Source organism: Salvelinus fontinalis, chromosome 33, assembly GCF_029448725.1.
Source record: "Salvelinus fontinalis isolate EN_2023a chromosome 33, ASM2944872v1, whole genome shotgun sequence".
NCBI lineage: Eukaryota > Metazoa > Chordata > Actinopteri > Salmoniformes > Salmonidae > Salvelinus > Salvelinus fontinalis.
The window spans coordinates 23,794,773-23,808,544 of NC_074697.1; the positions used below are offsets into that span (position 1 = coordinate 23,794,773).

General features: G+C 40.9%; 1 protein-coding gene across 11 annotated transcripts in view; it reads right to left on the reverse strand.

The window, feature by feature from the left end:
• LOC129831848 (RNA-binding protein Musashi homolog 2-like) overlaps window positions 1-12,666 on the reverse strand; it is a 349,374-nt gene extending 336,708 nt beyond the window's left edge. For all 11 annotated transcript variants that reach the window (XR_008755821.1, XR_008755822.1, XM_055895355.1 and 8 more), the window contains exons 1-5: window positions 12,471-12,666; window positions 12,099-12,139; window positions 11,711-11,792; window positions 11,048-11,132; window positions 6,033-6,074 (exon numbers count right to left, since the gene is read on the reverse strand). Coding sequence is in view for 9 of the 11 variants with exons in the window: in XM_055895355.1 (XP_055751330.1) it covers window positions 6,033-6,074; window positions 11,048-11,132; window positions 11,711-11,792; window positions 12,099-12,139; window positions 12,471-12,535 (315 nt within the window). In the remaining 2 variants the exon portion in view is untranslated. The remainder of the gene's footprint in view (window positions 1-6,032; window positions 6,075-11,047; window positions 11,133-11,710; window positions 11,793-12,098; window positions 12,140-12,470) is intronic.
• Window positions 12,667-13,772: the final 1,106 nt, after the last annotated feature.

The following is a 13,772-nucleotide window of genomic DNA, read 5'->3' on the forward strand; positions in this document are numbered from 1 at the left end:
ACTTTGCATCTGCACTGTTCTTTAAGTAAATGTGTTTTCATAAAATGTTCTGTTTAAATTATTAAAAGTAGTCCTTATGCATAGAGTTGTATGGTTTGTTTAACTTTTAAATCAAAAGGTTTTTGTTTGAAATATATTTTAGGGTGAAAAATCTGAGTCTCAGCCTCACTTTGCTGGAATTTCCCATATAGTACAGGGCCTAGTCAGAATTACTGACCGCTGATGATGACCCCACTTCAAAACAAAGAAATAAGTCCCTACTACAGTTGGTGTTGCTTGTACATTGTAGATAGCAGTTTTCTTAGTCCGAAACAACTCCTTGTTGTGATGTCAAAGGTAGACTGCAGGCTCATTTCTTTGTATGATCCTACCTTTCATCTCAGAGCATCAAACATCTATAGGTCTATGCAATGTATATGTCAAGACCCTCAAAGAATCAGAGTGGTGTCAGGTTTAACCAAAGCCTTCTTGTCCAATTCAATTACTCCAACAGCAGAAAAGTGGAGCACCTGCTGCAAATATCAGAGAACTGAGAAAAAAAAGGAGAGGAACTACTTTGCCAGGTCAACAGAAAAAACATGGACTGCTAAAACTGCAGTGGGAGGGGGAGAGAGGCACACACAGAGAAAGGAAGGGAGAGCAGGTTGAATAGGACTAAGCAGTGGTTTGCTGGGTTCTTAATTGGTGTCGGAGTGCTGGGCCACACAGGAGATTGAGAACTGGGCTCTTGGACCGGTGCCCCTCTCCTGGTGAGGGCCAAGCGTCCACTGTGAGGACGGAGAGACGGAGAGTTCAGCACTTCACACATCCTCACCTTTGGACTTCATTAAAAACTTGGCCAGGAGTTCTCACACTCTGCAACACACTCACCCTCCACCCACCCCCTCACGGCCAGAGCTAACGGCTCAGCTACTTCTCAGTACACACCAGGGCACCAGAAGAAAGTGGAAAATTACATGTAAAAGTACAAATGTGAACTCAATTCCTACCTACCACCAACCCCCTACCCTTACTTCACCCTCCACACACACACACTTCCAGTAGTCACACAGGGGGTTGTTGTAGAGGCCTAGGTTGGATGTGGGATGCTGTGCAGAGAGAACAGCACCCACTGAGGTATTGTTTTGACAGTTCTCATGGCAGTAAATGCCAAAGCCTCTCCACTCAGGGAGGGTGCGTGTTAGTGGGGAGAACTCAAGGAGCCCATTATGCTGTGCAGTGTGTGCTCAACATTTTTATTTCTTTCCCTCTCTCTCTCTCCCAGAGAATGGTCTCTCACGAGCCCACCGTGCGTTGGAGTTGGAAAACCATTCATAGTTTACTTTCTTTTCAAAAATAACAGCCATTTATTGGCCAAATTGTGGGTGTTGAACATTTTGTGGAGGATACTCTCTCTGGTGGTTTGGTCACAGGCCCAGCATATGATTATTATTCTTTTCAACCTACAAAATATGAACAGAGATTATAGAGACATCTACAGGTTCTCAAAACCAATGGATGTCAGGCTCTGAAAGTGGTAGAGAGAACATTTTCTTAGATGACCGGGGAGAGAATAAGAACAGGCATTTACAATCATGAATCATGACACACTTCAAGAGTTCAAACAATGGCATACAACGTCAACAGAAAGTACTCACACTGCTTGAAATTTTGTTACAAAGTGGGATTCAAATGTATTTAATTGTACTTTTTTTTGTCAACAATCTACTCAAAATACTAATGGAAAATATAACACTAATATATGCAGTACCGGTCAAAAGTTTGGACTTACCTTCTCATTCAAGGGTTTTTCTTTATTTTTTATTATTTTCTACATTGAAGAATAGAAGAAGACATCAAAACTATGAAATAACACATATGGAATCATGTAGTAACCAAAATAGTGTTAATCAACTAAAAATTGTGTATCAACCCGACCCTGGGATTATAAGCGCGGATATCAACTCTGCCGCTGGAGCATGCTTTTGTGGCACAGTCGATAGCGTGCTGGACTTCGGGCTAGAAGGTTGAGGGTTCGAGACCTGCTCCCTGCTGTTTCATTACAGTATGGATATAGTTAGTATGCCAAAAGTTCCCAAATTTCGTATAAATTCAACAAAATAGAAGTATACGTGCAGCGGACACTTCTTCCGTACTTTTAGGGCCCATAATGCAATTCTTCATATATTTTTCAACGTTTTCAGAAGAAAATGTTTTCAACGTTTTGAAGAAAATGTTGGAAAATATGCAGCCGAAGTCCGACGAGAGCAGATACAAATTCATTGCTTTACATAATGACAAATGCTTAAAAAAAAAGTTACGCAATGTAATAAAAGACTTCTCAAATAAGTTTCGTTACACGTCATGTTGGCTGACAATTTGTTGGCTAAGCTATCCTTACGAACCGCATAGCATTACAGCAGTACGTACCGGTATGTTAGCTTGTTACCCAACGTTAGTTGGCTACAACTACATCAAACTTGCCAGGCAGTATATTAACTATCTGCTATCCAACTACTCAAGGTTTGACTTGACTATAATTTGCCACAGCACTTTTCAATCAGGTGTGGGGCAGCGCCACACCACTTTTGATTTAGTTTAATAAAATATTTTGACGCAAAGCGTTAAAAAGAGGGAAAGAGTGCTGTTTTTTAGACCGATTTGTCAATTCGCTCCTGATTTATCCATCCTTCACATCGGAGTGCTGCTGGCAGGCTGTTTGCGTGTCTAGACTAATCACAATCACAAATCGCAGGGCACAAAGCTCAAGGCGCGCTCTACACTTTCCTCCGGTATTCATTTAGCAAGCATGATAACACATCACTGCCGACAGACAAGCAAAACTCTTCCAGAAATATAGCAGCCTATACAGCTCAACACTAGAGATCTGACATGCTGGATTGCATGGAAACGAGACAATTCTTCAGTCTGACCTACTATGCGCCCCGTCCCTCTGGCCAGGGTCAACGAAGCGGGAACATTGTGTATTTATAGCCCATTTGTTTGGGAGAAAATATGAATGGGATCAAATTTGGTTTATATTCAAATTTAGGCTGACATGGCTACCTATACTTTTTCAATCCACTGGAATTAATTAGTAAACACAATAACTGAGACTAAGTACACTGTTTATTAGTTGTTCAGTTGCACAGGGCAGGACTACAAGATGCAAACGTGCATAAAGCAAGCTCAGCCCTGTGAGTTTTAATTGTCAAATGATGCTTTCTCTGTGTCTGTCTAGGAAACTCCTCTAGTCCTTCTATAAAATATCATTCATATGCATAAGGTTGCTGCAGTTCAACAAGGTTTTCATCCAGCCCAAAGCCAGGAGTTGTTCCTTTAGATTTTTTAACCATGTGACCTGATTATAGAAACTCTGATCCCATCATAGCACATATTCAGCCTTTTTACAACAGATTAATCACGTCATACTGTATAAGGTCCGGAGTTTTACCTGTAGTGGCCCAGTCAGAGCCCGTACTTGAACCAGATCGAACATCTCTGGAGATACCTGAAAATAGCTGTGCAGCAACGCTCCCCATCCCAACTGACAGAGCTTGAGAGAATCTGCAGAGAGGAATGGGAGAAACTCCCCAAATACAGGTGTGACAAGCTTGTAGGGTCATACCCGAGAAGACTCAAGGCTGTAATCGCTGCCAAAGGTGCTTCAACAAAGTATTGAGTTAAGGGTCTGAATACTTATGTAAATGTTATATTTCATTTGATTTTTTTATACATTTGAAAAAATATCTAAAAACCTGTTGTTTGCTTTGTCATTACGGGGTATTGTGTGTAGATTAATGACGTGTTATGTTTTTTTTTAAATACATTTTATAATAAGGCCGTAACCTAACAAAATGTAGAAAAAGTCAAGGGGTCTGAATACTTTCCGAAGGCACTGTATGTCTGTTTGGTAATAATCCCCCAAACTCAGCTTTACTTTTCCATGTACTTAAACTTGACACCCTAGCTAGCCACAGTACACAACATACGCCTGCTTCTTTCAGTTATATTCAACACACTCCAAAATATGGGGAAAGTAAGACACAAATACAATGCCATAATTTCACATGATTGTATGCGATGGCAGTTGTATATTTGCATAAAGCTTATTATTGGGTGGTTCGCTTAACAGAAAACACTTAGCGGCTGTGTTGTGTTCTGACTTCTGCTGAGAACTGCAGCCTAATTTAATGCCTGTTCATCTCGGAGCCCCAGGCCCTGAGCCAGCGCTGCCTTGGACCAGAGTGACTGGACTGGCATGTGTGCGGTCAAGGGAGTGAGTGCGTAATTTCTCCTCCAGTGATTGTCCACTCAGGGAAAGTTCTTCATTTCAATTAGCTGGACAAGTGTGCTGTGGACACCTGCCACCCTTGAAGCTATTCGCGTATTGCTGAGTTTTAGCCTGCCGGCCAGCCAGAGGCAGTCCGTCCCTACCCAGCCTTAAAGGCCTGAGGTGGATGTTTCTTGCGCTGTCCCACACACACTGTAAAAACACACACTGTACACACTCAAATGTGGGACAGAATGTGCATGCAGCCGACAGCATGATCTGAGGTAAGCGCTGACTGGGAAATCCAACACGGGCAATAAAAACCAAGAGCCAGATTTACTGACCAACAGAAAACAAAACTAATTTTGCTCTAAACGACGACGATAACCTGAGGGCTTGAACATTACTGTACATAGGACCTTTCTTTCATAAATTTTACATGCACCAAAATCCCCTACAATGCTGATTTAACTGCCCTTCAATCCTATGTTCTTTGACAGCCACATTCTCTATCCACTCAGGTTTAAAACAAATACAGCCCATTTCTCTGCTAATGAGCCTGCTCTCAAGGGTCAAAAGACAACTCAAGGTGGGATTTCACCTTCAAGTTCCTTTACAGTGTTATTGGTCTTTAGAAACAAACACCTACATAGGCCTGCACAGTGCATGCATCTTTCTTTATTGTTAAAAATGACCTTGAGTCAAATTAATGTTTATTAAAAAAAGACTGCATAATTTATATCAAGGGTTCTTTTTTTGCACACAGGGCAGAAAAAATCTAAGCACCATACAAGTCTGTCGAATAGAGTAACATAGGCTTGAATATCAAAACAGCCTGCACTTGAACTAAGTACTGTACAGTCAGACTGGACTCCTGTCAGTATCATCACTATTACTGGACACCATTAGACTTGACATGAACAGGTGTATAAAAAAAAGAAACAAGTTGTATTGTCACATACACAGGATAGGTGCAGTAAAATGTGTGGTTTTCTAGGGCCAGCCATAGTAGTACGCCACCCCTGGAACAAATTATGGTTAAGTGCCTTGCTCAAGGGCACAGACAGATTTTTCACCTTCGGCTCAGGTTTTCAAACTAGCAACCTTTCGGTTACTGGCCCAACGCTCTAACTGCTAGGCTACCTGCCGCTGGAAACAAGGGGAGAAGAGAGACTGTATCAAGAAACAAGCACATCCCCTAGATGTTTCTCAATTTCATACTGTAGTCATACCCAGCCTTAAGAGAACATGTGCCTCGGCTTGGAAAGCTTTACCTCCGTCAATTCTCAGTTTGAAACCTGATCTTGGTAACAGAGTAACAATGGCTCTTTTTATGTCTCCAAACAAAGAAAATTCCCCAATCAATCTCAGCGTCTTCAGGGAAAAAACATTGTGTGAACAACTACAATGTGATACTCTCTCATTCGATCAAATGCAGCGAAGCCTTTAGAGCAGTCACCCAGGGAAATTCTACCTCACTACGGTTTCTAGACAACATGCTGATGTAAACAAGTACGGTGGTGGTGCCGCTATGGGAGAAATCAGACAGCTAGTCATCTACCTGTAGCAAGCTCCAGACCAGCCTGCCTAACAGTGACACTTATATACAAAAACTAAAAATCGGCAGCTCTAGCTGCTGTTTCATGACCAGACCCTCACAAAAGCTCCACAGAGTACTCTCTTCACCGCAGGTCAGCAATGCACCCAGTGTTATAGAAACCAACCAACAAACCAAAAACATCTCTCCATGAGGTTACATTTTTTTTGCATGTTGTCTTACCTTGGGTTGAGCACGTCTAGGGAAGGCAACTTTTGGATCGATCTGGTAAATATAAAGAAGAGAGAGGATTAGATATCAATAATCAAAGTTGTCAATCACTTAAACACAACTAATGACAGGGACTTGGATGTGTGGGTTTAAAGCATTCCTCATGGATCCCACATAACGGCATGCACGACGCGAACAATATTAGGATTACCCTCAAAACTGACAGTACAGAGACACTACACAAGGGCTATTCAAATCAGGCCTCGAGGTCCGCAAGGCCCCTTCAGGACTGCTGGTTTCCATCCATTTCCTCTGATCAAGGACTGATTCAGACCTGGGACTTCTTTAGTCAATCAATGAACTACCAGGGAGAGAAGAGAACCAGCTGTACTGGGGAACCATAGGGCTCAAGCACCCTACACTAGTAAACTATTATCAGTGTGGGATTTCACACACATTAATCAACAGTCATATTAAAGCTGGCTGATTTAAATCAAAAGCACCATTTTAATTCCCCTTTGCCTCATCAAAAAGCCCAGGTCTGTCAATTCACACAATCTTGCATTACTCCCATAGAAGCATAGCTGATTAATAACTCAATAGCCCTTCACACATGGTTTAGTCAACGTATATTGACCAAGAAAAAATGAATAACTAGCATTAATGCCCAGGTTGCGATTTAAGCACGATGTGAAAAATGTAGCAGCAGAAAAGCACCATAGAATTATACATTTTTATTGATGGCACATAGACCACTTAATGCTATAATTGTGCAGTAATTAAGTCTAAATCAAAAGTCCATTCAATATGTATTGAATGAGAGGGTTTTATTTAATGCTATTCAAAGCCACTAAATGTTTCCCTCCTGGAAAACATCATTTTAATTTCAAAACACATAGCGCTGTCCTGAGTCATCTACTCTTTTAGCTTATATTATGGATTTCAAATACATGGGTCATACAAGGCTACTTGGCTGCATGCTTTTATGGAGAACAGCTAGATATCATGATTTCCTGATTCCATCCAAGGGGTATTATGGCAGCCAATGTGAATTGGCACATTTGGGTTTGGATTGAATACAATGAGGCCTGAAAACAAAAGGTATTGTATTATTCATTGTTGCATCAGTTTACTGCACAACAGAAATGTATGTTTTCACTATTTATTACAGGATTTGCTCTGTGTGCGGAACTGCAGATGTATACCTTGTCAAAACTAAAATGTGTGAGATATCAAGTCAGGTGTTAGAACCAACCACAAGACTTCCTCAAGAACAACTTGTGCAAATCAACTGAGAAACATTACATTTGGCTATTAATGTTCCCTCTGACACACACTTCTAAAGGTGAAATCATGCACAAGAACACATCCCAGTAAATGGGACAGTCAGTGCATTAAAACAAGCCAGGACATTCAAGACACATTTTCCATTTGTCACAGTAAGGTTGAATACAACACCAACATTCCCTCTCCTGTGAACAAAGGATTTCTCCTTTCACATTTTCAACTTTAAGGCCACATAGCTAAAGGGGGAAAATACCATTAGTGGAATATTGTGCATAAAGTAGGTTGAGAGCTTGTCAATTGCTTTTAAAAAAAGCAAGAACAGAGGGAAATGTAACAGAGAGAGCTGTCTGTGTGACGGACAAAAATAGACACTGTTAGAAAGTGACTGTCTGAATTCAGCTGACTGAATGCATTAGCGGAGTGGGGATATGTTTTAGTCAGAAAAGTGTTCCATCTACAAGAGATTGTTTTCACAAATGACATCAGCAGAAATCCTATCGTCGACAGACACTGAGCATTATTCAACCCCAAGCCTTTATTTCCATGTTGTAAAGGATTACATAAAACATGATGCATGTCAAGTACATGCAAACGTGCCGCAGCTTTGGCGTATCCAATCGAGGGAAATACATGTGCCACAATGTAAAACAACAGGCATCTCCAATTGAAATAATGCTAACTGCTCGTATACCTGTGAAGTAACTCTGTACTAAAACTTGTAACAAGTTAACGTTGTACAATTAATTAGGGTTTAAGGGCATTTTGCAAGGATATGCTATTCTAATAGGGATTCATGTAGACTGAATGTTAGAGGAATATATACTGACTGTATCCTGATGAAAGGACAAGACACACAGTAGCATTGAATTCCCCATGCAGACAAACCAAACCATGTCTTTGTTGCAAGGACTTGAATTTTCCAGCCCAGCCTCACCTGGCAGTGTGTTTTACATACACTTCCACACTATGAGGTAGGAATAATACTGGGAAAATGATCATGCTGATGCCCTTTTAGTGTAAGAGCGGTTTGAAAAGACTGCCTGAAATTTCAGCCTGTTTTGGTCAGGAGGATTTGGCATCACCAGGTGGTAAATTACTTAATAGACCAATAAGAAAGAGCGTTCCAAACCTCTGCCAATAACAGCACATTTTCAGTTTTCCCCTTCAGTTTTCCCTTTCCCCTCCCAACAGCTGTAGCAAAATTCTTGCTTGACAAATTGCTATTTGCTATTTTTGTTTATTTTTGACACATTTTTATTTAAAATTATCACAGTAAGGTTCTTAATTTTTACCCAGAAATTATTTGATATTGAGATAAAGATCCAATGCAGACGTTTTTAAGGTGAGATGTGACTCTCCTCCATTTCACACTGCACTTCAGCACTTTAATGTAGAACACCTCCCAAGGCACAGAGAGGTGAGTTGCCTCTATTACATTATACCACACAAGCAGTAGATCCTCTAAAGACTCTACTCTAGGTCCCTTAATGCATGGATAATGTCATTAGCCGTTTTCAAATAAGCCTATGTAGACGCAGGTCCAGAAAGGAGAGGGGAGAGATGGCATCAAAGCACACTAAGTTACACATTGAGAGTTAGGGAGTGTGTGTGTCTACTTCCTTTGCTGGGCTGAAACTACATGTCCTCTCAAGTACCGATTTCCCTTTTCAGCAAGACTTACATTTTCCCCTTATAAATAGGTTCTTCCTAGAGGTGTACTAATTCATGTCAACATTACATTCAAATCTGCAATCATAAAAATCCCTGTATTGTAAACAATTCATTAGGCTACAAAATACATAGAAGTGCGCATTTAAAATAATATTAGTGTACTTTTCCAGAAGTGACATGGGGAAAGTTACAGGCATTTCCTTTTCCATCTTCAGCTATCTGTTTCATAAACCTAGAGCTTCTGGCAATGTCAGAGCAGTTAGTGTGAGTCCTTGAGAACAATACAGGCTGCTTGTACTCACTCCACCGCTTCTAAAGAACGAGCCCTTTGAGCACTCACTCACACAGCGAAGTTAGAGCATACACTACAACAACCACATACAGAACATGAGTACGGTGTGACTTTACAATTAATCAGGATTTTTGGTCCCGCATTACCATACATCTTTACATGGTAGTTACACAGGCAGTTATAGTGTAGCTACACAGTATTACTTAACCTACATCTACTGTAATGTTTGTGTCATGCACTATTTCATAGATTTTATGAACTCACAAATTGAGTTAAGTGATATGAAAAGTGGAGAAGTTATTTTGCAAACACAATTAAGTTTGTTTGCAAATGTAACGTTAACGCATGTAAAAAAAAAAAAGTCTGTGTATTCTCATTTCAAACAGGTCACACATTACAATGTACCTGCCTATGTAACTACCATGTATTTGCATGCTACATAAAGAATGCCACAGGGGCATTCCAATAAAACAGAAGAGCACGAGAATCAGCAAAAACAAGAAAACTGACCCATATGGAAAATCAAACACTAAATGCAGGGCGAATCATCACAATACCATTTTTTGCAGTCAAGGCATTACTCTGACCAACTCTCACCTTCAGAGAAACATGAAACTTAATTCACGTGTCAGTTTTAAGCGATCCAATATCAGAGAAGGCTGGTGGGGCGAGCTATAGCATGGGCTCATTGTAATGGCTTGAATGGAACGGAGTGGAACATGTAGTTGCCATATGTTTGATACCGTTATATTTATTCCATTCCAGCCATGACAATGAGGCAGTCCTCCTATAGCACCTCCACCAGCATCCTTTGATCCAGCCATACATTCAGAAAATCAATATACTGCAAAAATAAATTAACCAATATTTTATGCCTTTCTCTGGGGATAACAGTTAGTCTTGGGTTTGTTATTTAAAATAGGTCAGGTTGTGGGAATGTGTGCACTTTAGTAGACTTGCAGTGAGAGAGGGACTGGATAATATGCAGACAGAGAGGAAGTGGATAATATGCAGACAGAGGAAGTGGATAATATGCAGACAACAGACTTGGGAGGATGAAAAATTAAAGCTAACTCAAGGTGGGGTGTTTTTTAAAAACCACATTTATTTATAACTACATTTCTTAAACAGAAAATGCCTGAATACGGTGCATGAAAAACAAAAACGTACAACAATGCATATATAGCCTACTAAAATGTATAAAAAGACAGCTAGGAATGAATTTTCACAGAAAACAAAATACAGAATGACAATCACTTTATATAATATGCAGATTTAACAATAAAATTGCTCCCCATCTCAAAACACTCAGACGTTGCCGGACAGAAAGCTTTGCAGTATCCATCAGTGCTCAAATGACTATATTGTAACGACCCTGGGTTTATAAGCGCGGAAATCGACTCTGCCGCACGAGCATGCTTTTGCGGCACAGTCGATAGCGCGCCGGACCTCGGGCTCGAAGGTCGAGGGTTCGAGACCTGCTCCCCACTTTCATTACATTGGGTGTCACAATATGTAATATGGCCCTCAATGGTAAAGAAAGGTTTAGCAGAAGGTCTTGTCGTTTCAAGGAGGTGGTGGTGGTGGGGGGGTGGGGCATGCTCAGAACGCATAATTAGCTAGGCTACTTATTGCATGTGCTGTGAGTGTGACTAATTCAAATAACATATCACAACTCCGTAAAAGACACAACTCAATACAACATAGTCAATCATGCCAGGTAGGTGGGTCACAAAAGCACAAACACTTAAAAAGTGACAGAAGAGAGGAGACATACCGTTTTTGAGTCTAATTCATGATGTGGCTGAGCTAAGACGTTATCTACACTGGCAGCATCTACGTAAGTAACGAATCCAAAGCCCCTGTGGAAATAAACAAGAAACATTGTAATCAGTGAGTCAGTCAGTGGCGCAGGAGAGTGGTCAAACAGCCTATCAGTCAGAAGTATGTATAACTACAGCTGTTACATTGATACAAACAATAAAGTCAAATGCCAGGCTACATTGTAGCCTAACAAATATATAATGCAGCCAAATGTTACATTGTAACAAATATTTACCAAAGTTGGCTATGTTGGTGTATCCATAGGCTACTTGATATCAAAATAGTTTACCTTTCATATCATATTCAATTATTTCTTAAATGTAAATACCATTTCCTTTTAATGCTGCAAAAAGAATCATGTGAATGAAGTGTCATCTAATTATTTGCCATATTTTCAAGCATATTCAAAGATTCACCAGTATTCTATCTGTAGTGGTGGTCAATGTCAAATTGCGTTACCTTTGCAAAGCGCTGATTCAATCGCTTGTAAAAGCTCGACGTGCGACAAAAATAAATGGCTGCTTGCTTGCTAACTGATTTTGCGTAATCATAAGGACACTGCAAAGCCACAATTAATACAATTGCAAACACAGGGTGGGATGTATTAGCTAATTACCTGGAGCGTTTTGTCGTTGGATCTCTCATCACCATACATTCTCTGATTTCCCCGAATTTAGTAAAATAGTCTCTAAGGCTGTCTGCAAAAGAAACACAAACGGGAGGTTACTGGTCGTTTTCATTCTTCTTTCAAATATAGAAATGACTATATGTATGAGCTTTAAATGCCTCTAGCTACTAGTATGCACATAGGGGTCGAATAGAGGACTTCAAATGATATCAAATAAAAATAACCTTGCGCGCACTGAAGTAGGTAGGTAGGTATACACACACACACACACACACACACACACAAAATCAGACGTTGCAACTAGCACCGGCAGCCTCGGCTACTACAGAACACAACCCGACAATGCCACACTGTAGTCCGCAAATTATTTCCTTACCTGGTGAAGTTTGCCAGCTGAGACCCCCGATAAACATTTTACTGTAAGGGGAAAACACAGGAGAAGTGAGTCCAGATGTCAGATCGGCCATTTTGACGTGTAGCTAACTACTTGGCTAGCTCTAGCTAACTACTTGATATAACGACAGAAAGCGAACAAAACATAGGCAGAGCAGCAGTAAGAGAGCTCTAGTTATCAAGCCCAGCGAGCTATTGCTATAGAAAAAGGGGGCAGGCCGTTTGCTAATATAATCAAACAAATGTGTAGTTGACTGCATCCGGAAGGCAACATCAATGTCAGTGCTTTAAGCCGTGCAATATTGATACAATGTAGCTATAACGATAAAAGTGTCAGTGCTGTTCGCAGTCTTACCCCGGGTCGTGTTGCGAATCATTAGGGCTTCCTCCAGATGTGGCTTGGCTCCCGTCTCCCTCCATAGCTAACCCAACTATAGCCAGTAACTAACGAAGACAGGCGGCACAACACTACACCGAAGCACGCTAAAGAGAATTTTACTGAGCCGGGAATGCAAGCGTCACACGTGGGATCAGCTCAGCCTGTGGCTCCCTCCCCCTCCCCCTCCCCCTCCCTTGACCCACATGGGGCGGGGTAAGAGCTCGTCACCTAACCAATTCAATTGACGTCATTAAGCATTCCCCGCCCATATACAGATGTAGCTAACTAGATTTGTGTGTGTATGCGTGCGTGCGTGTAAGTGCGAGCGTGCGTGCGTGTGTGGAGCAAATTACATTGTCGATATACCAATAAAAATTTAACATTAGTGTAATATTTGAATATTTAACAGCAATAATGTTACTGTAGCAACTCCTATATTACTCTGTGTGTGTGTGTGTGTGTGTGTGTGTGTGTGTGTGTGTGTGTGTGTGTGTGTGTGTGTGTGTGTGTGTGTGTGTGTGTGTGTGTGTGTGTGTGTGTGTGTGTGTGTGTCTGCGTGTGTGTCTGCGTGTACGAGCGAGTGTGTGTGCGTGCGTGCGTTTGTGCGTGTGTGGAGCAAGGGAACAATTACATAATTGATATACCAATAAAAATGTAACATTACTGTAATATTTGAATATTTAGCAACAATTCTGTTACAGTAGCAAATCCTATATTACTCTGTCTGTGTGTGTGTGCATGCGTGCATGAAATAAAATGCATATCCATGCATCAAAGTTGATGACTGCTATGTCTGCCCCCCCCCCCCCCCCCCCCCACACACACAGAAAAAAAGATTAGGTTAATGCAATTGGCAGATGATTTGCTAAACCATTTTAGGGTAACCTTTTCTCTACTATGCCACCATAACTGTGAAGTTAGTTGGTGGAAAACTATAGAGCATGCTGACAACATGTTCTATTCATTTACACAGAATATATGTGTCCTTGCCTGGTATAGGCTATTTCATTGATTATCATGATACTGGAATATATTTCAGATGGTCACTCAGTCGTCTGTAACATCTGTGAATTTGACATAAAACACCAGATCAGTTCTCTGCAGCTTGATGGGTAGCTTAACAAATCTCACTTCATATAAGAGATAGAGAAAGAAAGAAAGAAAGAAAAAAAGAAAGAGACAGAGTGAGAAAGACAGAGACAGAGACAGAGAGAGACGGGTGGAAGAAGAGAACCCATTGGCAGGTCATCACTCTTTTGTTTCCCACTTGTTTCCCCA